The sequence below is a fragment of the Embiotoca jacksoni genome, unplaced genomic scaffold, assembly GCF_022577435.1.
Source record: "Embiotoca jacksoni isolate LCO1_2020_lvr unplaced genomic scaffold, fEmbJac1.0.p SCAF_1, whole genome shotgun sequence".
NCBI lineage: Eukaryota > Metazoa > Chordata > Actinopteri > Embiotocidae > Embiotoca > Embiotoca jacksoni.
Window position 1 is genome coordinate 10,813,081 of NW_027185229.1, and position 27,659 is coordinate 10,840,739.

Below are 27,659 nucleotides of genomic sequence, written 5' to 3' on the forward strand. Positions count from 1 at the left end.
GGTCCACTGGAGTCACCCTCCCCACTCAATCTGGCCTGGGGTCCAGGAGATGGGCTTTTAGGACACGCTCCGACACTGAGGGGCCTGCAGCGCATCAATATTGTAGAGGAATAAAGTAGGTTGGTGGTAAAGGACAGAGGGTGTTGAGGTCTAATCAACCATTACCATGCTCCAAACAAGGACAGTAACAGGGATATAGATTTAGGGATACACTCTGCCATAGCTGGTTAATAAGTGATGAGGAAATATATGGCTTATTGCACATCCTAAAGAAATTTACCAGTGGTGCAAGAGATAAATATAATGCTGGTCTTTAAGCCTAAAATAGCAGTGAAAAGAACCAACAGGTCTTGGTGAGTCCTTGATAGTTCTATCTGCAGGGTCAGCAGCAGAGCAAAGAGAGACTTGAGCCTCTCACTTGTCAAATGGGATGACCATAGATTCCCCTTTATTATTTATGTTCCTAGTGATCTTTACATATTTCTTGGAAACAACACCAGGAGAATAATTGAAGCTGCAGCTCAAATGGATGGAGAAATTACCTTTATTTCAATTATAAAGTATGACTATGACTGACTTTGAACCCAGCAGGGGCACAGAAGCCCTGCATGGTTTTTGTTCATTATGTTGTGGTACCTCAGCGACGGCTTACCGGTGCCTCAATAAAAGACCAATGAACGGTGCACATCCTGTATTGATTTGTTTGCTGAATATCAGAGTGAATTTTCAGATGTATTTATAATGGCCTTATTAAAGCCCCCTTTGATCTAAAGAATACAACAATAACAGAATCGTCTGTGTTGTTTGCAACCAAAAATCCACTGTGGTGAAAATGTCAATATTAACTGCAGTTTTTCAGGGTTATTCACTTATTTTTCCTTTTAATCATAAAATGTGATCAGCGGGGGTGTAGGGGCGGGCCTTCTGTAGTTCTTCTTCTTTTATATCATCGATGTAAAGCTGCCCATCCAATGGAATTGCTTCACATATGACTGTCTTTTTTGTAAATGAAATATTCTATTTGAAATACAAACAGCTTTAATTATTGAAACTGCCACTACTTTTGACTTTGAAAGGCTGTCAGCTGTTGACATTGAATAAAGAAATGGGTATTTGTGAGGATTTCTGCGCTCGGCACTTGTATGATGAAGACATTACTTGGAGGTGACTCTCATCTGTTGTAAGAGATACTGAAGCAGGCAAACACAAAGACAAGTGATCTGATGAACTGATGATTAATGTGAGAGGGTTTTAAGTAAGGATGAGGATCGACTCTCTCTGCTTGTTTTTTTTTAAAAAAAGATGTTCAAGTGGAGTCAAAAGAAAGAACAAATAAGTGAGACAATATCAAGTGAAACTTAAAGGACACCCAGTGTCACATTATTCATTGAATAAAAAACATTGCTCGTTTAAGCATTACTGAATTCAGATGGAGGAAAAGAAAGAGAGGAGAAAATCTGAAGCGACATTTGGTGGATTTCACAAAGATGCTGAGGTAAATGGCAGTTATCATAGACAATGAGATGTTTTATCTGAACTACGAATAAATAAATCAAGAATGCTACTTGATTTCGAAATTCTTTCTATATGTTATTTTTTATGGCCAAGGGCATCTCGTCATATAGATGCAGTCCATAAACAAAGCATTTGAACAGCTAAACAGTTTGTTGTTCAGGGTCTGTGCATTAGCACACAAATAATAGATACCACATCAAAGTGCCAAGTTTCCACTTTAATATGAGTAGATTAATGAAAAGTAGTCAAGAATGTTTTTTAGGTATTTAGTTGAATCTGATCACAGAATGATCATTCTGGTATTGCGGCAAAGTATGTATTAAGTATGTATTATCAACAACAGGATATTATGTAAGTGTCACATTTTGTCCCGCCTAAGTACGACAAGTAAATCGCCTTAGTTATAGGTACCAAAAACAACACGGTTAGTTTAAGATCACAGTCACAATCTGGTTAAGTTTGGCTCCAAACTATGTTTTGGATTGGTTGATTAGAAAAAGATTCTAGTTTGGGTTAAAATAGGCCATTTTACATCAGTAACGTTATGTAAGTTACTTCACGTACATTACACAAATTAGCTACTTTTCTCTACTTTGCCCGTAAGTTAAATATGTTACATTATGTAAGTCACTTACTTACATCACCTACTTACATAAAAGACATCTACGTCAACGTTTGCTTTCTCAGACTCAAAAACCAGTAAACCAATGCAGTCATCCTGTTGCTAACTGGGAGCAGTAAAATCATTATATGCCAGTGTGACAGTTTACATTACATTTACAGCCAAAGCACCCAAGTTAAAGAGGCTTTGGTTTTCACTGTTCTAACAAAATTATGGAGTGATTATGGTTAAGAGAAACATCGACTGTTTGAAACAGGAAACAAACAGCAGTCTCCCATAACCAATGTTTTGTTGACCACTCGATACACCCCGTTCTTATCCCTACATGGATTTTGTGGCTCCATAAATATGTCACGTCCATAATGCATTTGCTCCATTCAGTGAATGGATATAAAAAAATGGACATAGTCTCCCAGTCTAAAACGCAAAGTCTGTGTAGAAGGGAATTCAAGTGCAATACAACTGAGGGCCGCTAGGGGCTGGCTCAAAAAAAACTCCCAAAAAGCATTAACTTCTCTTATGAAATAGAAAGTCAATAATTTATCTTTCTGCAAATCATTATCATCTTATTTGCTAAATTCACTCCTTTGATCAGTGTTGTGGTAGCCTGGCGTACTAAGGGCTATTTTACACTGGTTCTGTCTCCAGCTGCCAGACTGAATCGCAGTCATTAAAGTCAGTGCTTCATTTCCCACCAGGTCTGTCTCACCAGCGTCCCAGGAGCGGCTCGCTATGGTGTTCCGAGGCAGCGAGTCTATTTTTGACGGAAGCCACTCGGAGAGCGCGGCAATCTCAACAGAGCAGATCGGCTGGGCAGGAAGTTTGTCGAGAAAACATTATAAAATTCCGGTAAAATTTTCAAAGTAAAACACCCATGTTCAAAGTCCCGGGCGTAAAAAACTTCATTACTTCACTCCCTACCTCCGCGGTCTTTCAATTTGGACAAGAAATGCATTCTCCTCCTGCTACAGACAGAATGAATTAGTTACGCAATAAATAGGAAGATTCGTTCAAGTGAGATATAACATACTGTATGGACATCATGTAATGACTAAAACACAGCTGGCTGTATTAAGTTTGTCTGTAGGTCGCAGCACAGTAGGAAATGACAACAATAACCACAAAACGGACAAAAAAGAAGCTGTTTAACAACGTTTACCCACAATTGAAGCACAGAAATTAAGTAAACATGACCAAATGAGGAATTAGGATAAAGCAGGCGGGCAAAACGCTACGCTTCTGACATGCCACTGGTGGAATATGAAGCCGGGCAGAGGACGGAACAAAACCTCGGCACACACGCGACGTGACGGACCCATCTTCATTAGAATATGCAAGTCAGACCCAAATTTACTGCGCGAATATATAGGTCTGGGTACGTTCCATAGGGAATCGTTTGCAGTCTTTCCATCCCACTGTGCATACACCTAAGGTTGATTTTAACCAATCAGCGTGCACAGAAACCGCCCGTCACTCTTCCACCGCCGCAACTACGAGGCCCGTGTCCACAAAAGCATTTTTCCTCAGCACAGGGTGTTTTTAAAATAATTTTTAATGAATGCCAACAGCGTGAAGAGGTGCTGAGCGTTTACTCTGCGCTAAGCGCTGAACGTTTGGCGTTTTTTTTTTTTTTGTCATCAAGAGTTGCTCAATGTTCAATTTTACATTTTTTGCAGGAGAGGTGGGACAAACACACTTAACCATTGACACTGGTCCCTGATTGGTCCGCCCTTCAGAGTGGCTGATACGCTTATACGATCCGCTTATCCAGACTACAACCATAGTGAAAAAAACTGAAGCTGTGAGCAATAGTCTGGCGGAGTCAGGCTAGTGTTTTGGTGGTCCAACTTGGCTTTTTCTGAGAGATTTGTCAACTATTAATGAATTGCATATTTCATTTTTTCTCATGAATGAATGAATGCATGGATTTTCACATTCAGTCTTATGTCAGTAATTTGAACCTGAGTTTTAAACACACATACAAGCACAAAACCACTTACAACATAAACTCATTTATTTATTTATCTTGGTTTTAGTAGTATAAGAGGGATCTCCCATGAGTTTAATGTTCGGTGAATTTGGTTCAATAAAGAGGTACACAGTTTCATAATTTAGCCAAGAGTGATAGCAGGCTCACTTGAGCAGCTAATGAAAACTGACATAAGGATTCAATCAGTATTCATGAATTTGTCATGCAGCTGACATAAAGCTATAGTTTAGGTGTTACAAATGCTACATAAATAGGTGCTAAATTGCCAATGTGTCTTCTTGATCAAATTAATTCTCTGGTGGATCATTGTAATTTTCATGAAAATATGAAACTGAGATATAACATACTGCATGGACAGAAGGAAGCTGGATTGCACCTGGTATTTCACATCATCCTTAGTGTTTTTTGTGGATTTCCAGTGTTAATAAATGTAAACTCTTGTATCATTTCCACGTATCTTTCCCTCCACTGTGGCACAATCTAAATGTGTTATTTTTTAAAACCAAGAATCTGTTGTCCATATTTAGGGAAGTTGGTTTAAACCCAAGAATATCATTTGACTTGGCAGGCCCTTCTAGGCAACCAGTTGCTACTGCCGTCTGCCTTTGTAGATGAAAAAACAGAAACAAATTTACCCTCCTTATGGATCCAATCATTTGGACTTATCGAGCGAGAACATTTATAAACACTTCTTCCTGTTGGACAGCGTGCACATACCTGTTTTAAATTAAATCCATAAGCGTTACAGTTATGTTTAGTTTTTCAGATGTGGTGAGGTGGCTTTTCTTTAGACCGCACTGACTTCATGTGCTCGAAAAATCTGATCCTGGGCTGAGAAACATGGCGGTGTGAAGATTTGATAAAACTATTGATAGCGGTTTGACAGGGATGTTGGATGCTTCTCAGGCCATTGTGTTGACAGTTGTGCTTCCACTCTTAGCCTGATTGAGAGACAGCTCCTTTAGTTGCTAACAAACACATAACGTTCTCTTGTTGTGTTGATGAGGCACTGTAAAGGTGCAGAGTATGGAGTAGCCTGAGAAAACCGAGCTGTGATTGTTCAGAAATACCTCCATGTGAACTGATCAATGGTCCCCGTGCTCTGACAGAAGTGTTTAGTTTAAGCACAGTTCAACCTTAAACCAGAGATGTGAAACAGTTTAAGTTGTGCAAATATCATTCCTATATATTTTTTTAAATGTTCATGCTGTTAGTGATGTTTTCCTTTTTTATGGAATCTGTGGCACCGAAGGTTATTTTACAAGCGGGACTTTTTTCAAACAGGTTGTCGAAAATGGCTCACATAAAACCCTCCAGTACGGCACATGAAAACATCAGTAAATTTTAAATATCTATAAATGGCTTTACTCAAGAAAAGCTGGTGGAGCAGGGAGCTGTCAGCAGAATAGGACATTTTTCCTCTTCTCTCAAGGGAAGACCATCCTGAAGTTCTTCTGAAGGCCGTGGTTGTGGTCAACGGCGCGTTGTGCGCCAGCAGCATGGCCTTGTATTTGTCTGGATTACTGCACAGGAGACACTGTGAGGGCAGGTCCAACATTTGCATCGGTTTCGGATTTCCTACATCGTTAAAGAATGGACTAACTGTATTTATCCACAGCTGCTATTCTGCTCTGCTCTGCCAAAAGGACGCCCACTCCGTCAAATCACCTGACAGACAGTACTGAGGGAGAAATGGAGGCATTGTGTTTGATACTAACATTAAACAAAGTCACTTATTTTAACATTGCACCTCTCGTGTTTGTTTTAATCATGTTGTGAAACTCCACTGCACACAATACCAATGACAAACAGCAAATTAAGTACACTGGAGCAAAATCTATCCTTGTGAAAAATGCTACTCATTTGGAGGGGAAATTAAAACAACAAATAAATAAACAATTCACTTTCTCCAAAGACTTCATTATTCCACATTTCAAACACCACAGCAGCTAATTATAGCCTTAAGTCAGGCGCTTTGATGCATTTTCCCTCAGCAGGAATCCCTGGCTTTTCTTTTCCTGGAAGTGCTTTTCTGTCGCTCCTGAGGTAAACTGCCCGATGGCGCACAGCAAGCTGTGATCTCTCTGAGCATATAGTGTGTTTATCTGTGTGTGTACTGCAGAAAGAGCGACTGAGAGAGAGTTGACCCCATACTACGTTGACTACATTGTAAAATGGCACGAGAACTGACAATACTACCACAGTCTACATCGTGTGCAGATTCAAGACTCTGAAGCTCTGGAAAAGCAACCGCAAGCCCAAAGCTCTGCTCTTGACATCTTGCAGAAAATGTGCGTCTCCACGGCAAAAATAATACCTTCCTGGTAAAGAGTTGTGGACTCTCAGCGGTGTAGCGCTCCACGTCTAACATTGGCAGACCATCTGTGTGTGTGTGTGTGTGTGTGTGTGTGTGTGTGTGTGTGTGTGTGTGCAGCGTGAGCCCAAGATCAACAGCGAAGAAGGAGAAACCACCCCGGGTGTCGGCAAACCGCTGCTGTCGGGCCCGTCACACGCAGGAGGGCTGCTGCTGTCACACTAAAATGCACAAAACCGTAAACTTGTCTGGCCTGTATGAAATGATGGGGAGAGGGGGGAGGTGGGGGTCCTCACGTGCTCATGCAGGGGTGGAAGTGTATACCCCGGGCACTGCCGTTTCCTCTTGGCTTGCTTCCCGGTCTGTCTTCAAGCCCACACCCCACACAGGCATCCAGGCCGCCTCACATGCAGTGAATGTAGCGGGGTGGGGTGGTGGGGGTGGGGGCGGGGGTGGGGGCGCACACTGTGAGGCGACAAAGGTTTTGTCCATGAAGTGATGCAGCTCCATCGCTCCCTCCTCTTATTAGAGTGAACCCAGGGTGACATATGACATCCAGACATGCAGGCAATAATAGTTTTTACTGATGCTCCCCGATGATGCCTCGTCCATGTATGAGGCTTCTTGTCTCGGCGGACTGACGCTCATGTGTTTCCCATCAGGGAAGTCTGTGGTTACCTTCCTGATTTTGCTGGACTGGAAAAACATAGCTAATATGGTGTGATCTGGAAAAAGCTTTGATGCGGAGGCTTTACAAATAAACCTCTGAATGCCATATGGTTTGCATTCATCTCTTAATTTATTTCCTATAAATGTCTATTGAATATTCTGCCGAGCCAACATGTGTGTAACCAGACTTGGAAAACAGAAGGCCGGGGAGAGCAGTTTGTGGCAAAGTGTGATTATTACGATGTGTGTCCTTTTTTTTTTTTCTTCTTCTTCTTCCTTGCTGCTTGATAGATGGGCTGCAGAGCTGTTCCAAAACAAGCAAACAAGAAAACATGCAAACAATTCTCCTCTGAGCTTCGCAGCTCGCGGCTCACCTTACGGTGCCAGGTTCCACACAAAGAAAATTCACTCGGAGAGCAATTAAAAAGTAATGATTGTATGATGACTCACCAACTGACAGACTTTTCCCCATTAGGTTGGATATTGGGTTACCACTGACAGAGAAGTCAACAGACAGCAGGCATCCAGCGGTGGAGGACATGGAAGTGAGCTTTTCCAAAAGCAGCAGACTTTCCTACGCTGGCTTCCAACACAGTGAAGATGTAACCTGCTTTCTGTGTGACTGCAGGGAGCTCAACATTTGTCATCAGCGGCTGCCTGTGTGGGTGTCAGCTTCATAAAACACAGCATTTTGTTCCTTAATTATGCTCTCAGCCGTCTTTTGCAAAAACACAGAGGAACAAACATGTCAGACGTTCATTTCACAGTTGCGGTCAACAATAAACCAACAATACACAAATGTTCCACTTGCTCAGCCTTTTCCCCGACTACGTGTTTAATCTCTGCAGCTGGTATTTAAACATGCGCTTGAACTTAATTTTCATGCCCACTAACGTTCTAGAAACACACCTCGAGATAAACCCGGGGCGCGGAGACAAAAGGCTGTGTCTAAACAAACCGAACAAAATGATCAGCACAGATAGAGCGAGTGTGCTGGACACTGAACAGCTGCCTTCGGAGAACATGTCACAAGGCATTTGGTGGACACTTTAAGCTGAAATGAGACATTTTTAGCACGTCTGAGGCTGCTGGCTGTTTCAGTGCCACGCTGTGCTGTACACAGAGCAGCAACCTATTAAAGGATGCACTTGCAGCGTGTGACACTTAGCAGCAAATATGTACCAAACAGAATATTCATGCCTGTCCCTGTGGTCTCACCAAATGCAGTTTAGTCCGAGATAGTGCGAGTCCTGTATTTACTTTCAGCGGGGTGAGAGGAGGAGAGGCTATAATCACTGATTGAAATGTAAATGTGAGGTAGCTAACTGAAGCATTAGAGCCGGCGAGCGCACCGAGTGGAGATATGAATTACAATCTGTCTGACAAATTTTTCTCATCGGACATTATGTAAATGGGGGGTATAAGTGACTGGTAGGATTTGAAACAAAAATCGATGCAGGAGGCGATAAGTGAGAGTGGTTGACAGAGTGGTCCACAGATAGTTTTGAATTTAGAGCTGATAATTTGATCATGCAAAGTATATTCATTACATAAGGGCCCCTGCATGCTAATAGAAGACATTCTGCGTTATGTAAAGTTAATATTTACCAGAGTGAAAAAAGTAGTTATTCTACTAGATAATAGATATTCTATTCATGAGGTGTTTTTGGCTTGTTTTTAAAGTCAAATTAAAGTTTATTTTTGATAAGAAGCCACTAAGTCCACATATCCTCAGTGTGTTTTCACTCAATACTGGACTTGCTCAAAAGAGGATTTCAGCACACGAGCGTAAAACCCAAACTTCCGGCTTTCATTCCAGAAGTAAGAAGTGACTAGATTACGGTGGTATCTTATCTCTTATTTTACAACCGAGTGGAGTTTCACAATAACGGCTCACAAATTGTCTGGCTTCTCAAACATAGGCGGAGGGTGCCTTAGGTTTAGAGTATCAAAACTACGCGGTGAGGTTTAGAAACAGATCATGGGTTAGGTCAAAATACATTTGTTTACTTAGGTTAGTACGGTTACATATATTAAGTTACGTTATGTATGTTACATAAGTTAAATATGTTGATTTTTTTTTTTCTTTTTCACGGACTCACACAGCAGTCTCCTGGGTGAAAGCTCGGTGTTGATGCGGCTAACTTCCTCCCTGTGGACACCAGGCTCGTTTGAGATGAACTGTGCCTCGCCTGGAAAGCGGACAAGAGCAGGCGGCGGCAGCTGGAGGCGCAGGCAAAAAAGCTGCAATCAAGTTAAACAATTTTCAGCAGCTTTCAGTCTGAACAGGGAATCGCAGAAACACTCACATTCTGTTAGATCTGATCGTAATCTAATAAGATATCATCAGACCCACATATCAGTTTGTATACAGTCTCCAGCTGTTCTAGTTATGATACGGGAGCCTATTAAAATGCTGTACAGGGGATCTGTGATTTCTTTTATGGTTCAACCTCCTTTTTATATGAATTCTCGTGTAAACCAGCACCTTATCAGTTGGCTGCTGTAAATAAATCACGTGGCAGAGCTGTCCCTCTCAAACTACATAAATAAACTTAAAACGTTAAAGAATAGTCAAATACAGAGGAACAACAAGAAATACAGAGGAACAACAACACTTATTGTGTTCACTGAATAAACCTTGAAAATCTGACAAATACAATCAAGATCTCTCCAATTCAACAAAAATGAAATGTTTCTATAAAACGTTGTTTTGTTGAGGCAACATCTAAACCAATCAGCCACTCAGGTGAGAGCCAGGCATTTCCCATCATGCCCTGAGGCCATGAAGCCATGAAATTGTTGCGCCTGGCTCCAAAAACTGCAGCCGCCTCGATCATGTGACGTTATCGTTTGAACCATTCAATGACGTCGGAGGAAGTTGGGCTCAAAGTCGGCATGCATCGAGTGCCGATCAACGGAGATCAAATCTGCACAGGCCTGGAACATCTCAAACGAGCCCTAAAGTGTCACTTTTTCTGCTGTGTCGCATGACTTCCTTCTGCGACAACCCGATGTCCAACAAAGTAAAACAATTATCATTTTACATCCGATACTTACGCTATTAAATACGACAACGCTTTTTCTGTTCACATCCCGCTGCAGCACCTCAACGTCAGAACTAACTGAAGTTGTTCTTCCTCTTGGAGTCCGCTGCTCCACCGTCTAGTCGGCATTATTTACGTTTCTCTTAACTTCTCTCCTCTCCCTCGCTGTCTGCGACTCTGTGTGCACACGGCACTGCAGTCTCATGTCCTTTTATGGTCATTGGCAGGGAGGTTACTTATTCTAGTTAGGGACAACTGGCACGCGCTTTCAGCTCGCGAGGACCGTGGGATTCATCAGTCTAAGAACAGAGGTGCGAACAAATCCAGGGTTGAAGAACACGTCGTGAATCTGACGTAAACTTTTTCTGAGGACATTTCTTCAGAACAAATTGAAGAAAAATCTTAAGAAGATATTGGTGATTGAGGCCCATGGTCGGTGTAGCTATTATAATTTGATGTTTTCCATTCAGTGGTGCGCAACAGAAGTTCACCGTGCACCCCCAGTTATGAAAGGTGTCCACTGCTGCCGAGGTAAAAAGGCACCCTGAGGCTCAGGGTTTGGATGTCCGTTCCACAAATATGTTGAAAAATGGTTCTGTCCAAAATATCTTCACTAAAAAGTTTCAGTCAGGCTTAAAAGTCAGGCAGGCCTCGCTGTACAGAGGATAAACATAAACACTGATTCTAAAGTCGACCTGAAATAACATCAAAGTGAACTCCTGTTTGACAGTTTTATCTTTTTCCTCCTCTGTTCAGAAATGGAGTGGCCTTGACAGGAGAGGAGGGGTGTAATTGGGGTGGACCGGCCCGGTCTGCACCCAGCCCAGTTCCCCGTCTGTAAACAATAAGGGTGTGGATTAGTTTGGAAACAATGTGTTTATTTAAAAAGCCCACTTCCTGTATGGACTCAGCAAGGCTCCCATTAATTTTATTGGCGGCGGCTCCAGTTCTGAAATTCATTGTTTAGAAGGGGGGAAACACAAAACACACCAGGCAAAAAGGAACGCTTTGCATCTGCACTTGGTTCCTGTGTGATAGGACGGCAGCATTAATAGAATTGGTGCTGGCTATTTGTGTTTTTTTTAATCATTTGAAAGGATCTTAGCTTGTGAGGAAAAAAACAAGCGAGGAAACATTTCGATGTTTTTGTTGAGAATATTTTGGCATCGGTCCGCTGCTGCGTGCTCTACGTGTACAGATGTGAGTATCATGAAAAAGAAAAAAGAAAAAGAAAGCCAAACAATTTTTCTGCTTAGTCTAAACTGCCATCAGCAGTCTGCAGAGTCTGCCTGCAGGGACTGAGATTCAGCTGAGGGCTGTGGAGCCCAGGAGCGACGCCCACCATCCCTAACTGCCCAAAGCCACATCCTGTCCAAAAGGAAAAGACTTGCACTTTCTCCTCAGGAGGAACACATGCATTAATGTGATCTCAATTACCCATAAAGCAATCCTGCAGCAGCGCTCACAACTCACAACCTCATTCGGCGTCGGTCACATCCTGCCGTACACATGCACTTTAACTTGAGCGGATCCGATGGCTGCCGTGGAAAGTTGTGATGCCTCGGGAGCAGGAAACAAACAAAATTCCCAATGTGCCGTCACGCCAAACCAATTTTGCAATACTGAGTAGCCCCGGTGGAGTTTATGAGTTCATTTCTGAGACTGACAGATATGAGGGGGGATGAAAAGGCATTAAGAATAAGCAGTGCAACCTTAGCACATCCAGACGCGTGCTCAGAGGCCAGAGAGTAACAGGTAAACTCGGGGGAGGGTGGTTAAGCCCTAGTTAGGCATGTAAATCCCACCCTTTACAGGCAAAGCGCTCCAGTAGATCCCTGTCAATTTCCTGCAGCTGTGCTTGGGCGGATTTACATGAATACACTCTATCACTAGCGCTTAGCCTCCTGTGTTATACATTTACTCACTTTTGGGTGGGTTATAAAATTGGTTATTTTCTTTTTGACTTTATTTTTTTTTTTTGTCTTCCATAGAAAAAGAAAGATTTTATTTACAAGCCACCCAGCATGGCTTCTTTTGTAAATTGACTCCTCAGTTTTGTCCATGGGCCAGGCACAAGAAGGTTAGCTGCCTGTTTCCTGATAAGCTGGCAGAACCCATCAACCCCAGCAAGAAGATAGTGCTCTGTATTTCTGTCATGCTTTATCATCAGCTGGGGTGAAACTAAACCGGTGTTAAGCGAGAGTAGAGGGACCATTTCCCTGGATTACAGGCGTCAACTTTAATTTCAAAGACCAATGGTGTATCCAGGGAAGGTGCAGGCTTCGCTTGGCACAGATTGGCAGCGGGGTCCTGATAAGGACCCAGTAGCGTTGTTCGCATTCACCACGGGGGCCTATTGATCTCTGAGCCGCTGGTTCATTTCATAAAATACAAGGCAAATGGTGTTAGAGCGGCAGTATGGCTCCCTATTCACCAGACACACCGCGTCCTGTGCCAAGTTGTCTCTGCTCTGTGCTGTGGTGAACAGGAAACGCACCGCAGGAAGACAGGGTATTTGTCAGGAGTCATTAAGGAAGGAGGCGACAGTTCAAGCTTTTTTGCTCGGAGAATACAGAGCCATGAGCTTTAGCGGCTTTTTATTTACAACAAAGCCAAGTCAGGGTTTAACGAAAGTTTTATTTTGAGAATTCTTCCAGCTGAGCGTGAGATGACTCTCTCTGGTCAGACGGAAGCAGTGCTATCATTTGGAGTGTCAGTGTCACCATCAGAGAGCCACATTCATATCAATATATTGAGCTCTCATTCATATTGAAATGTCTCCCTCTGTTTTTTTTTCCAGACCAAATTTATGAAAAGCATAATCACAACACGAGGGCCCTCTTATTTTATTATCGGTGGGTGTTATTATTAGAAAACCATTTCAAAATGATATGTCACATGGGAACAAATATCATTTACAAACCACTAATGACTTGCAAACACTCCTCTAGCCTCCGGTGCAGAGTGACGCCTTCACACAGTGTGTGCTCTGCTCGCCTCTCTACGGGGACGTGCAGTGGGACGCTGCACACTCCTCGAATCAAACAGAATAAACAGGAAGACCTCTTTCTCTCAGCTCAGACCATACAGTGGCACTAACACATTAATTCTTAAAAATCAGCCCTTTTAAACCTGTCATTACCACGGCCATCTAATGGTTTTTAGGTGTGTGTTTGTTGCAAAAATTCAAATGAGGCACTAAAATATGTACATATTCTCTGCAGAAATGGATTAGCTTTTGAGTATTAATAATTAAGAAGGCATTATTATTATTACACTTTGCATCTTCTGCACAGATCAAACTCACCTCACCGCTGGACTGCTAATAATGAGTCATCAATAAAACATACTCATAATGTCAGGAAGACACTTGTGTAGATGCAAGGTCTAATTTTACACAGGCTGACTTGGTCATTAGTTCACTACTGCGTGAAAGCTGCGCCATGCAAAACATAGAGGAGGTTACAGAGGTGGCCTGATGTGGCCTGACAGTCAGTGCATCAAGCCGCTCCTTCATTAATGTTAATCACCTTGATATTGTGAATAACCAAATCAGTGCACCTATATGCAAATATTTAAAGCATTTTACTTTTTAATGGGAAAGGTGTTTTTGTTTCTGGCGCCATCATTTGCATATTAATCCTGTCTATTGTGTCATGTGTTTTTTTTAACCTCAGACTGGGCTGGAGGAGCACTGGATAGTCAGCTGAGCTTTGAGCTGCATGCACAAAATAAATAAAAGTCAGGAAGAAAAATCATATTATAACTCTGTGTGAAAGTTTCCTCTTCATACCAGGAATCATGCACGCTGTTGGACTTGAAAGCTCCCAAAAATGTTCAACGAGCTGTAATGAGAAACTAAGAAAAGCGGCGACCAGAGGCAGAGAGCCGTCTTTATTGCCACCCAGACATAATAACTTAATGCAAATTGTAACTAGTTAAGCACAGCAAAATAATATGATACCATTGTCTGCGGCAGATTGGTATTATAATGTTAGCATGTGCAAATAATCACATTTTCTGGCTGATACAATTACATTATTTGTTCTGGTTGTATCATACACCAATAAAAGCAAACATCATATTAGGATTCATGGCACTTTTCGCATTGCGTTATCAATATGTGGAAATAATTGTCTGCTGAGAGATTAAATTACATTATTGTGTATCTTTTTCATGCCTAATAAATAATGATGGATGGCTCTTATTTTCATCACCACCTGCAACCATTTTGTCTTCTCTCCCCCTGCAAGTTAAAAATGAGAGAATAAATAAAGAAATAAGAGAGGAGAGTGAAGAACCTCGAGCGATATGAAGCCGGAGGTGTTTGTCACTGAAGTATCAGCATCTGATCAAAGCGGGGAAACCTGCAAATATGAGCTCGACAGACACCCAAAAAGTCAACATGCAGTTGTTTATTCATTGATACATAATCTGATAAATACACAGTTAAAGAGGATAAAAAAAACTCATCAACAATGAAAATGTCTCGCAGTGAACTTTCTGTATATTATTTTATCACATGTTGTTAGTGCAAACTGAAGCGTACTTCAAACTGAGAGTCTCAAAGACACCCATCAAACTGTTTGTTAATATTTTTTCAGCTAATTTAGCAGCACTCCAGGTCGTCATAATGTTTAAATCACCACCGATTCCTCATGCAGGAACACAAAATATAAAATGATGAAAAATCAAGAAGCTATTTTAAATGGTAAATTAGTTTAGAGTGTACATATATACGAATGAGAAATGCCATCTATCACTCAGTAAATAAGTTTATTTAAAAATACAACTTATACCAGACATCAGATTATTAATAGCATACGAGTCTATCTGTAAATATGAAACTTAAGTGCTATGCAACCAAGCATCAAAGGTATACTTAGTTATTTCAGCAATATCCAAGACAACTGCTGAACGGTAATGTTAGATTTAAAATAGGCTTGAATGAGCCTCGTTAATAGTATTTTTAAGAGTGTAAACAACATGTTGGACTGTCTATGATGTAAAACCCTGGTTGCCTAAAGGATTAGAGATTTCTATAAATGTCCACTGAAAATACAAACAGTTGTTGCTTGTGAAAAGTTTAGGTAAAAATTTGACAGCTTATTTTCTAAAATAGTAAAAATTTGAATTTAAAAAAAAGTGTAAATTGCAAAAGAGAACCCCAAATTTAACTCAGTAGTTATTCAGGAAACAACTCATGAGAAAGGCTGTTTTTGACCCTATATCTCAGGGTTAAATATCTTTGAATTCATAGCTCAAACATTCGACATCAAAAATCATTAATTTAAGTTTATGTAGTTTGAGCTCCTATTAGTAACTTTCATTAAAAAAAAAAAAAAACGTTGCTTAAATTCAGCTGGCAGTTTTGGTCTGGTCGAAATATCATGTTTGTGAATTTCAAACTCTAACCGTCAAACTTTAAACAAACACTGGTGCTGCAGAGGAGCAGTGTACTGATAACGTCTGTCAGGTTACACTCTGTCAGTCACAAAAGCAGAACAAAACAAACAAAAAATCTGAAATAAAAATAATAAATTTTGTCTAATTTCCAAAACTTATTATAACCTCATTGAAAGGGCAAGGAACAACACACCATGGAGAGCCACCCTGAGATACTGTGATTTTCAAAAGTAAACCATGACAATTAGAAAAGAGTATTGAAATGATTACACTCTTGTTTGCCTCCTGAGTGAAGTGAACCTTTAGCATGTTGTTTTTCTGCCCTGACAAATGTCAGAGATAAACCTGCAGTCCAGCAGCAGCAGCTGTGTGGTCGCCTGATTCACTTTCCCTCCTTTCTTTTGCATAACCTCAATTTTAATCACTTCATTTGCACTTTGTGAGAGATAAGGGAATTGATTAGCCACCACTCTTCAGGAGGCTTCATGTTTGACTCTTTTTTTTTTTTTTTCTTCGACACCACCAATCTTAGCTGTCAATACCTGAAATTCCTGTTGCATGTGATGCGTTTGTTGGCGCGCTGTTATGCGACGATAAAACAAGGTGAGGACATTAAGCCACCCCCTCCCGCCCCACACCTTCCCCAGTTAATTGGCATCAGAGAGAGAAATGCTGCTATAACTTCATAACTTCTTAAGTCATGCCTTGTGCACAGCTAGACGCACGGTGTTGTAAAAATTTACATTTTAATGAAATATTTGAATAAGCACTTGAAATTCACTCTACCAGGTCTCCTGGTTCTAAAACCAACATTTCATGTTTGTGTTTTGAATGGCAGCGTCAGAGAAATTAGCATGCCAGTCATACAGATTAGGAGGGCATCAGTGTAAAGTCACAGGCTTCTTCAATCAAGGTTCACTGCAGGTAAACACTACCCATGACATGTTTAAATGATCGCTTTTTTGAAAGAAATGAAGGGGGAAAAAAGCAATAAATTCACAGGGGAAGGAGAGCAAGCCCATAGGAATCAGAGCAGGATGGAGGTGAACAGAATTTCAGCTCATGAAGGCTACAGTTTACAATAATACGCTTCTTTTTAACTAAATCTGTCAGAAGACCACCACACCACAATTTAAATTTCCACATGAGCGATGCTTCTAAATCAAAAATAAAATGAGTTTGTGTATTGGTGGCAGTTCAATTGAAGAAATCGTGGATTATGAAGCTGTAGATACCTTGTGACCATCACATGTATTAAATTTAGGAGTGTGCCACAAAGGTTTGGTTTTATTTTTTACATGAAATAGTGTAAAAGTGTATCAGTTGGTTTTAAAGGAATAATGAAACTCATTTGCTTTCTTGCAAAGAGTTAGATTTGAAAATTGATGCCCCAAGCGGCAACCCCCCCATGATGTCACCCATTGAATTGTGAACTGCTGTTTTGAGGCCTCCAGTCTGGCACTTGGAGCCAGAATTTACCATATTTAAACAAGCTGGGGAGGAGCAAGCTGTGGATCTGACATGAACTGCGTCCACATATACGAGAAACCTGAATGCACCTCCGGCATGTCAATCAAAGTAGACATGCCCCCAAAGATTTCTCAGGCTAATGTCTAATTATGGGGAATGACAACTGATAATGACTTGTGGAAAAATGTATTGACTTTGTGCGTCCCAAGAGAAGTTGAAGGGGAGTTTATGGAACCTGAAGTTTTTGGAGCCAGCCCCTAGTGGCCCTTAATGGTATTGCGTTGAATGCACATTCACATTGGCTTCTCATTTCAGACACAGAAACTACCTCCATTTTTATATACAGTCAATGTGCCACCATCATCTCAGTAGCTTGTTAGCTTAGCCTGGCATGAAGACTTTAAACAGAGTGAAACTGCCAACCTGGTTCTGTCCAAAGATAAGATTTACAATCCTAACGGGACCTCTGAGTTAGTACTACACGCGTGGCCCTGATTTTCCACTCGCCACCCAGATCAGAGGCAAATTTGAAACTATCTTCACGTTTTTCCTGTTTTTAACAGTTCTAAAACAAGAAAAGAAGAAAAAGAAAAAAAAAATCCTGTCTTTTACACGATCATTCATGTCTTACATCAGTTTTTGCACGTGTTTTCAGAATAATAGTAGTTTGGAGCCCGGATAGACTTGTCGGGGATTCGTCCTGGTCTTGTAATGAGTTGCCCGTGTTGCTGATCAGTCTTGTCGCATGCAAACCACAAGGACTTCAAGACTCCCGATTACAAGACAGCAAGTTGTGCAGTGTGAACAGTCAGAATGTCAAACCATTGCTTTACGCATCTTGGACTTCAATTTCATCAGCGAGAAAATAATTTTTCAAGATTAAAACATTTCTCAGTCCTGAAAACAGTTGCTGCAACATTGCGTGCAAGCTGTGCGAAACCAAACAAATGATCAAAGTTTTGTTTTTGTTTTTGATTTTCTTCTCCTGATCATAAATGTATCTTCATTCTTTTTAAAAGTGACCCAGCCGCGTTCACTTCTCTGTTAAATCACTCTGACACATATTGCAGGAGTAAGTAATTATTCATGTTATTTTGCATCCCTTCAATTATTCAAACAAACATTTCTTCCAATAATGTGAGTCCGGGTCAGGCAGCTCAGTGTCGATCCGCCGTGGAGTTAACTGGAGTTACTTTGTTTACAGCAGAGCAGATCGACCAAAGGCTCTACAGCTGCTTCACACCATCAGGTTTGAATGCTACAGCGCATTTGCATTCTTGAGTCCAGTCTGAACTCAGCGACAAGTCTCGTGTTCAGATTAAAAACCGGTCTCCTCTCTCTCCAGAACAGTTCTGATCTAAATCTATCAAATCGAATGAATTGAATCTGTTCGAAGTTTTCCATCATTCATTTTAATATTAGGCCTCAAAAAGCTGTGCATTTGGGGCCGCGTCTGTTTGATTGACGGGCCTGCGCTGCAGTCGGGTTTCTGCTATCAGCGGGCGGGGCGAAGTGTCCCCGAGTTCCCAATCAGATCGAGTCAGATTTACAGCTCGCTCCTCCCCAGCTCGTCCAAATACGGTCACCTCAGGCTCCAAAATAATAATCCCAACTCAAGGCGTCATAAGGGCCATTCACAAACCAATGGGTGACGTCATTGTTGGTTGCTGCTTGTTTCAGATAGGGTGAGGGGCTGCATTAAAGGACGAGTACCACATAAATAAAGGATTTTTTTTTTTAAAGTATGAATCATGAAAAGCTGCTCTAGTGGAATCAGAGAATATATATATTTGTTTTAAAGTCCCCTTTAACTTAGCTGATTTCAGAGTCTAATTAAAATCAGTTCACAGCTCAGCTTCAAACAAAAGACATCTGAGTTGCTCTACCAACATCAACGGATGCATCTTTTACTGAGAGTGCATCTACATTCGGTTCTCGTCACAACACCTGCATTATATCGGTGGTCATCTTTAGTTAGTAAACCCATCAGTGGATCCAACAGCTCCCACACCCTTAACCCTCTGTTTCCAAGGGAAGGAGACATCTAAGCAGCTGAGCTATTTACTCAATGAGTATAATTACCATTGGCTACTCACACGAGGCCTGCTAACTGATGTGATAAGTACCTTTATACTTTCATCTTCCTTTAGTTCCCTTTTTAATTGCTCATACTCTCTTTGAAACCTAGCTGTGCCTTCTAATAAAGCACAGAGCGGGGCACAGCGGTAAATTACTGATTGTTGTGTCAGAGCTGGAGCCGGCCTCGTAGTATTGTTGTGTATATCTGTGTGCGTGTGCGCGTGTGTGTGTGTGTGTATGTATATGTGTGTGTGTGTGTGTGTATGTGTATGTGTGTGTATGTGTGTGTAAGGGTGGGGGGCAGCGAGGCATGCCTTTTGAACAGCAGGTGGTAATTGAAACAAAACAAGGGCTGATTAGGGAAGCGTCTGGCAACTCATGATCCAAACAGTGAGCCGCTGAGGAGCCCAAACACAAGAGCCCTGGAATAAAGTGGTCATCATCTAATTAACAGAACACATTTTAATTACCGAGTAAACCAAGCAGTGCAGTGTGTCAATTTAACTGATGTGGTAAGTGCCAGTTTACAATATCAGAAACAGACAAATAATTGGAATCTAATTACAAGCAGGTCTATTGCACACCAGCGCCTGCAGCCCATCTTAATAAACAAATTTTTACATCAAACCATGAATAACAAACACTGCAGGACTGCTAATTGCCCCACTGCAATGTTGGGAGTTTGCCAGCTTTGACTGTTTGACTGAAGCTGTTGTGTGAATGGATGAGGCTGCACCACGCTTTAATTAGAATAAAGTGGACAGCAGCCATCATGTTTATTTTTGCAATCTAACACAGGTAAACAGCACGAGTGGGATCTGTCTGGTGTCTGTAGGGCAGGATAGAGAGACAGAGCATGTCTTTGGGGTTAAATAGCATTATCTGTGATTAATGAGGAAAATTAACAGTAATCTGTTAATGATGTTAAAGAGGCAGTTCACATTTTCTGATTTACCTCAGATGGGTATCAGACACATATAGTTTTGGTTTTATTTGTCCAGGTTTTAATGCCCATCTCCACGAGAGTTGCAGCCATCAGTCAATTTGTTAACCAATTATCTGAGTCTTATTTTAAAAAAAAATTAAATAAAAAAAGCTAAAATTCTCTAATTCCAGCTTCTTGACTGTAGCTATTTTCCCATCAGTCCTCTGTGATAACAAACTGAATGTCTTTTGGCTGTGGACTGTTGGTCGGGACAAAACAAGACATTTCAGGCTGCCCCTTCAGGTTTGGGAAACACTGGTTGACATGTTTACACTATAACATTTAACAGGCAAAAGGGCTAATTGATTAACTGAGACAATAACTGAAACATTAATCGATAATGAAAATATTAATTATTCATTGGCCTATACTCCACCTCAGTACAAGGGAGGTGAAGGGATTTCAGGAGTATCTGAATTTATGAGACTCAAAACATCAGCAGGACAAGAAACAAATAGGGATATCAAGTTGTGCATGACAAAACTAATCACAAATCAGAATTATAATATAAGAGATCAACATTATGAGATACCAAGTACAATTTTATCTTTGTCACATAAGAATTACTAAATTGTAAGACAGCAAGTGAAAAAAACGTATGTACTTTTTATAGCATCACTGCCCACATCTCTGAGTTGTTCAGCAATAGAAACAGGTCAAGTGTTGACCAATCATAGATGCAAAATGACTTGATGTTCCTGAAACAGCTACTCGTTGAAGAATAGTAACACAATCCCCCGAGCTTTTATTTTGGAGGAACTGGACCTGATTAAATGTTTTCAGTGTATCACTGCCGAGAACAAAACAAATAAAACTGACGTTGATTTGAACAAAAAAAACAGAAGAAAGCGGCTGACTGTGACTTCCTGTAACAGCTTCTAAAGAGACAAATTTCAGCATCCTGTATTTAAGTGTATAGAATTTACTCTCTACATATATTAATAGTTAAAGGAATGTTTAATGGTGATAAAAAAAAAAAAAAAAAAAAGCATTTAGAAGTAGTCTAAAACACAACACCTGGCTCTCTCTTCTTCATGACAGCACATGCTGGTGTAAATATCTCTCAGTCTGTGTTACTTTTTATCGATCAAAAGCTGATTTTGTTGCATTGCCCAGCCCCACTCAGAGATGAATGTTGCTAAACCTGGGTGGATAAAACCCAAAATAATCCATCAAGCTACATCGCCACATTTAAATGAGAGAAAACTGGGTGTACTGCTCCTCACATAAACCAGAAACAAATAGATTCATATTCAAAAAACATTTGTTTCAGTTTCAGAGACTTGAAGGTGAAGTTAATTGATAATATAATCAACTAAAATATCAAATTTTGTCCAGTTTGACTGGTGTGTTGTCACTCGTCCACAAAGAAATTCAGATTTATGTATGAAGGACCAGTATTGGCTGATCATGTCACTGCACCAGTATATCTCACCCCATATATCATCCATCTTTATGGACTATAATAATATCATATGTTAATGCCTCTCCATAAGTTATTGTGTGATTCATCTCTCTGAATATTTCTGCCCTGGATGTTTTTTTTTTTTTTTTTTCAAACACCTTCAGTAAGTGTGTGTTCACTTTAACTCGATGTTATCTGATCCAGTTTGTGAAAACAACATCCACATGAATCGCGAGTGTTGGGTGAAATACGGCCCACAGAAAAGATTGCTTGTGATTTTATATCGTTTCCATTAAATCTTGTCTTTCAAAGGCCTTAATTAATAACACACTTGACATTTATGTTTTCCAGCAATAAGCTAAGCAAGAAACGATTTATGTCACCTAAAGCTTTTTAACAAATCAATGCAACTATTTGTAATTGCTTGTTTCACAAGATTAAAAGTGCTTAGACTTGATCTTTGTCTCCCTGTTTAGTGGCCAACATGACCCGCGCCTCTGTCGTAAAAACCCAAAGTCCTGGTCATCAGCATTAGCTCCCGTCACCAAATCCATATCGCTGTTATTTCTGGAATTTTAGTGCAGTTACAATTTATAGGTTATCAAATGCAGTTACCTAAATTGCTGTTCGGAAAAGACAGTTTAACGGTCTCTTTTTAATTACGATATAATTTAATGTTTGAGGCTGAGAGTCCTGCAGCAGACGACAAACACGGGTCTGTGAAACTGGTCTGCACGCTGAACGAAGGAGAAGAGCACTGAGAGGGGCTTTGAAGGTGCTTACCTACCAACTCAGAAGAAGAGGGTTTTTTTTCCTCAGCTCTGCATACCGCGAGGCGTCATCTACCTCGGGAACGCTGCAAAAAAAACCCCGCAGCATCCACGTACGAGTCGGACAAAAGATGTTTTAAAATGTGTTCAAAGTTTAGGTAAGTCTGCGTTAAACCTTCGATGAAAACTACAGTTAAATTACGTGCGATACAAATAAAATAAAATAAAATAAGTGGACTGACAGAAGGAGAGAAACAATCTGAACAACCAGCATTTTATTGCATGTTTAGAATGCTCACGTCAGCCATCGCCACTGACCGCATCAGACAGACGAGGAATGATGAAGAGGTTACAGACTGATGGAAGTGATGAGCAATAATATTCCTCTATAAAAAAAAAAGAAAAAAAAAAAGAAAAAAAACAGGAAAAATGAAAACTACAGAGTACATCTTCAAAGAAAAAAGGAAAAACAATATAAAAAAAAATAAAAAAAAAACTGCAGCAGGAAAAGAGCACCGTGACAGCCCCCCCCCCCCCCCTCCACTCTTCCTCCCTCCATCTGGAAAGAAACAAAGTGTGATGTGGGAGTAGAGGAGAAGAGTGTGTGTGTGCGTGTGTGTGTGTGTGTGTGTGTGTGTGCGGGTGGGTGGTCAATGATAGCGGGCTGGATGGTTGGTGGTGATGGATGAAACAATGCCATTTTAGCTCGGGGTACCAGTGTGTGTGCATGTCTGTGTGTGATTTGTGTGTGTGTGTGTGTGTGTGTGAGGGGGATTTGATGCCACACGGTCTGCAGTTTGCGAGGTGGAGGAGGAGGGGGGGGGGGGGGGGGGGGGGGGGGGCTATCGATCCCAAGTCTCCAGCAGCATCTGACCTTTGACCTGCCGGCTGTGCTTGATTCGAATCATTCGCAATGACCACTTGAGCTAAAAATATAAATATCTTGATGCCGAAAACAAAACGTGTGTTGAACCTACGTGACACGGATGAGGAGGACACATCTTGGATGCGAAATGAATATCTCAAACAAAAACAAGAAACGACAGCATTTAACAATATTCTTTACATCTTGGCACTGCATATTTTTTCGTCTTTTTCCTATTTATTTCATATAAAATATCATTAGATTGATACACCCTTATATTATTACTGACCACTTAAAGCGCCCCCTCCCCCTCCCCCCAATCTCTGTGACCCTGGGATTAGTCATGCAAGATATCTCCGTCTTGTAGAGGAGATATACCTGTGTGCCCTTTGTGGGCAGGTAATCTTTAACATACAGCCACAGAAGGCAGTGGTTGGACCATCAAAAGGAAGTATCAAAAAACAGCTTAACACAAAGAAGGAAAAAAAAAATCTGTACAAAATGCTTAGGTCAATGATAACAGAGAAAAGTCTGTTTTCTATATTACAGTTTAAAACCCAAAATAGGGGATATTCCCTTCCCCTCCCCCCCACCTCCCCCAGACTGCCCCTGCCCAGCTGATGTCTGTGTGGATGGTGGGATTTTTTTTTCTTCTTTTCTTCATTTTTTTTTTTTTTTTTTTTTTTTTTTTTTAAAGCAAGGATTACTAAGTAAAATACATTTGCAGCACAGTTTGCTATTCCAATACATACAGCAGTTTTTTTTTCATAGCTATTTCATAGTTAATACAAAGCAGATAAAAGCAAACATCATAACACAAATGTATTTTTTTGATCTTAAAAAGAGCGAGCGAGAGAGAGAGAGAGAGAGAGAGAGAGAGAGAGAGAGAGAGAGAGGGGGGAAAGGACAGGAAAAGACAAAGGCTATACTGACATGTATGTACAACCTAATATTGGAACGCCCTTAAAACAACCCATCAGTACATCAGAAGAGACTTTGACAGGGTGAACGGTGCCACACACAGCTGGGTGATATTTCCATGAACTGAAGGCCTGAGGTTTGGATTGGTTTGGCAAAAAAAGAAGGAAAAAAAAAAAAAGAAAAAAGGATGAAACCTTTCAGATAAACAAGCTCTAATTTTCTTCTTTTTTTTTTTTTTTTTTTTTGTTGTAATTTTCTCTCCACAGTATCAGACTACACATGCAAGACACACAACTAAGTGCAACTGAGTGAAATGTTTATTTTTTTCTCATTTAATTGGATCATTCCCTATAGGTTTGAACTGAGGTATGCGTACTAACGGTTTTCACATGCTGTTATCTTTAGTAATGTCAAGCTACACATGCTGAGAATGATCGAATCTTACCAGCGCTTTTCCCTCCTTTTTGAATACCAAACAAACCAGCCAGATGACTGAGGGGGTTTGTGGATGAGCTCGGCCCTGTTCTCACGATCCTAGCCTGGCTGGAACTGACCCATCCCACAGCTGCCTGGATATTAAATACATCTTCTGGAAACCACAGATTGCCCTTTTCCTTTTTAGTTAATGAACGGTGAACTTAAAAAACAAAACAAAAAAACAATAACAATAACTGCCATAAAGTACCTTGTACCCAGCTTATTAGTTGACAGGAGTGTTTTTTAATATAAAAAGTAATAAGTTGACAGAAACTAAACACAATCATAAAGTCTTGCCAATCTTAACAAAAACTAAAAAAAAAAACTAAAAAGTGGCATACAATCATTTCAAAGGATACAAATAAGGAATAAAAGAAAAACACTGAAGCATTGTGTGGTCCAGTTGAAGCACAGAATCCGTTTCACATTGTTCTCTGCAAAGCTTTTTTTTTTTTTTTTTTTTTTTCCCATTTACCGGTATATTTTTCCTCATTATCTACACACCATTTATGTTGCACACAAATCTGCTCCTGACCAAACAGCTCCCTTTTCCACCCACTGGCCCAAAGACGTGAAAAAATTAAAAAAAAAAAAAAAAAAAAAAAAAAAGTTTTCCCTAATTTGGTCATCATGTTGTCAGACTGTCAAGCGCCTCCCATTCAGTTTTGGTCACTGTGAAGCATTACTGCAGCTGATTCTGTCCAAGACACCCCCCTTTGGTTTTTTTTTTATAAAAAAAAATAAAAAAAATAAAGAAAGAAAGAAAGAACGAACGAAAACAGCAGTTTGAGGAGCGTTTTCCTTCGATTCAACCCGCCACCGGCTCGATCGCTGCTGCCGAGATCGTCCAATGGGAGGGAATGGAGGAGATATTTGGCCTTATCTGCTATTGCATGGAACACACAACATTGACTTTGTAGTTTATCTTTGGTTGTCACAGAACAAGATATTAAAACACATCAATAACTAAACAAAAAAGCCAAATAAAACATGAAATAACAATAAAACAAGTAATAAATTAAAAAAAAAAAAAAATTTAAAAGTGGTTGATTGCAGTCTTGAAATTCATGTTGTCTAAAACTTGAACTCCATACCCAAGCTGGAAATTTTTTTTTTTTTTTTTTTTTTTAATTTTTGCTGCTTTACAAAACCACATGTGGACTCCACTCGGTTCAATGCTGAGGACTACAACTATTGGCTTTTTGGGTGACATTAAACGTCGAGGTATCCACACTCCCTACATGGCATGTCCTGTGTGTTCGGGCCCTTTACGATGGCTGTCAGAATGCTGGAATGTGCAATGTCTGGGTCTTATTGCAGGTCTTGGGATTGTTCCCTCGATGAACGAAAACGAGCGTCTCGTCTGGTGTGCAATTATTAACACTCAAAACTTAAAACTAGTCATGCGCGCGATACAAATAAAACTACAGGGAATGCACGTTTATCTTTGAGCACCGGGTGAAATTACAGGGTGGAAAAGCAGACGCGTTTGATTAACGCTGACAGTTGTGTTCAGGAATCACAATTAGTTGGTCTAAATCATTATCTCGCCGGAGCACACCTGACATTTTCATTTTGCTTTAAAGAACCCGGAGCTTGTAAGTGATCAGAAATTCTGTTGCAGCTCAGCATGCTCTGCCGTGAGGGGGCTGTTTTAAAGTATAATTTCATAAGGATAAATCATAACCTGCATGATTTCTCTGTCATTCATTCGCATCTTAAATTAAACTTCATTGATGCGTGGAGAGAGCCTTCATTATGAGTAGTGCATTGCCAATGGACTTCATGAGCAGGAGGTGGAGTAAGAGGAGAGGCGGGGGAGGGGGGGGGGGGGTAAAGAGGTGGGCAACACATCAGAGTGGCGACTTTTTTAGTTTTATTATTATTTTTTGTTTTTTTTGTTTCGTGTTTTTGGTTTGATTTGTGGAATAAATGACAGAAAAATACTACTTGGTATCTGACATTCTGCTTCATGTGTGTGTTTTAAAAGAACAACTTAAACATTCATCATCAAGTGCTGACCACACAGAATCTCCACAGCATGGGCATGAGGTCTGATCAGTTTGAAGAAACAATTAAAAAAACAAAAAAAAAAACTGCAACATCAAGAACAGCATCGAATGATGGAGAAGACACATTATGTAGATATTTCATAACCTTTCACCCCCCCCCCCCCCCGACTAAAAACAAATTCACCCAGGGAAGAAAACACCCCTCCACCCAAGATGGAATTAACCAATGTGTTGAAGGCAGTGACAATGAACAGAAGTCCGCACTCGCTCTCCCAATCACACACACACACACACACACACACACACACACACACACACACACACACACACACACACACACACACACACACACACCGTGTAAATTAAACGTCAGTCATTCTCTCTCTCTCTTCAGTTTGTGGTCAGATGTGTGTGTCTGAGAGAGGGAGGGAGGGAGGGAGGGAGGGAGGGAGAGGGAGTGGGGGAGAGACATAACCCCTCTTGCAGTCCGCCGAGTGCAGTCCGTCCCGGCTGCGCAGCGAGGGTCTCCCAACCTCCGACCACAGACGCGTGGTTCCCCCCACCCCGTACCAAAAGAGTCTGTCCGACACCAGAGTAGAAATGAAGTTCACTTTTTAAGCGTTACTTAAATCAAAAGTAGAAAGAAATCAGCAAAAAAAAAAAAAAAAAAAAAAAAAAAAAAAAAAGAACCCTCACGAGGGGCGTAATCTGTGTTTTTTTTTTTTTTTGTTTTGTTGTTTTTTTGTGTGGGTGTTCTTGCTATGTATTGTAATGGCACTAAACAGTCAACTTGGAGACATTTGAGAGCTGTCATCAGTGGCTGAGACTGCAGTTCAGTGTTTGTGATCTGCGGAGCGCGTCCGTCTCCCAGATGACCCAGACTGCCTCGGCCTCTGAGGCTGGGGAGGGGCTGCGCCGGCCTTACAGCATGTCGTCGTGGCCCTGGTCGTCATCGTAATCTCTGTGGTGATCGAAATCCGGACTGTGATTGGCGGTCGTTACCAGGGAGAGGGGCCCTTCGTGGTCTTCTGGGTCCAGTGGTTCCTCCTTAACGCTGATGTGATGCCTGGAGGAAAAGTACAAAAAAAAAAAAAAGAAAAGAAAGAAAAGAA

At 40.8% G+C, this 27,659-nt stretch overlaps 1 protein-coding gene across 2 annotated transcripts in view; it reads right to left on the minus strand.

Annotated features, from left to right (window-relative positions):
• Positions 1-22,532: 22,532 nt before the first annotated feature.
• Positions 22,533-27,659, minus strand: part of foxp1b (forkhead box P1b) — a 156,273-nt gene continuing 151,146 nt past the window's right edge. For both annotated transcript variants that reach the window (XM_069164281.1, XM_069164203.1), the window contains exon 21: positions 22,533-27,613. In XM_069164281.1, coding sequence (XP_069020382.1) covers positions 27,469-27,613 — 145 coding nt within the window. In that variant the 3' untranslated portion in view covers positions 22,533-27,468. The remainder of the gene's footprint in view (positions 27,614-27,659) is intronic.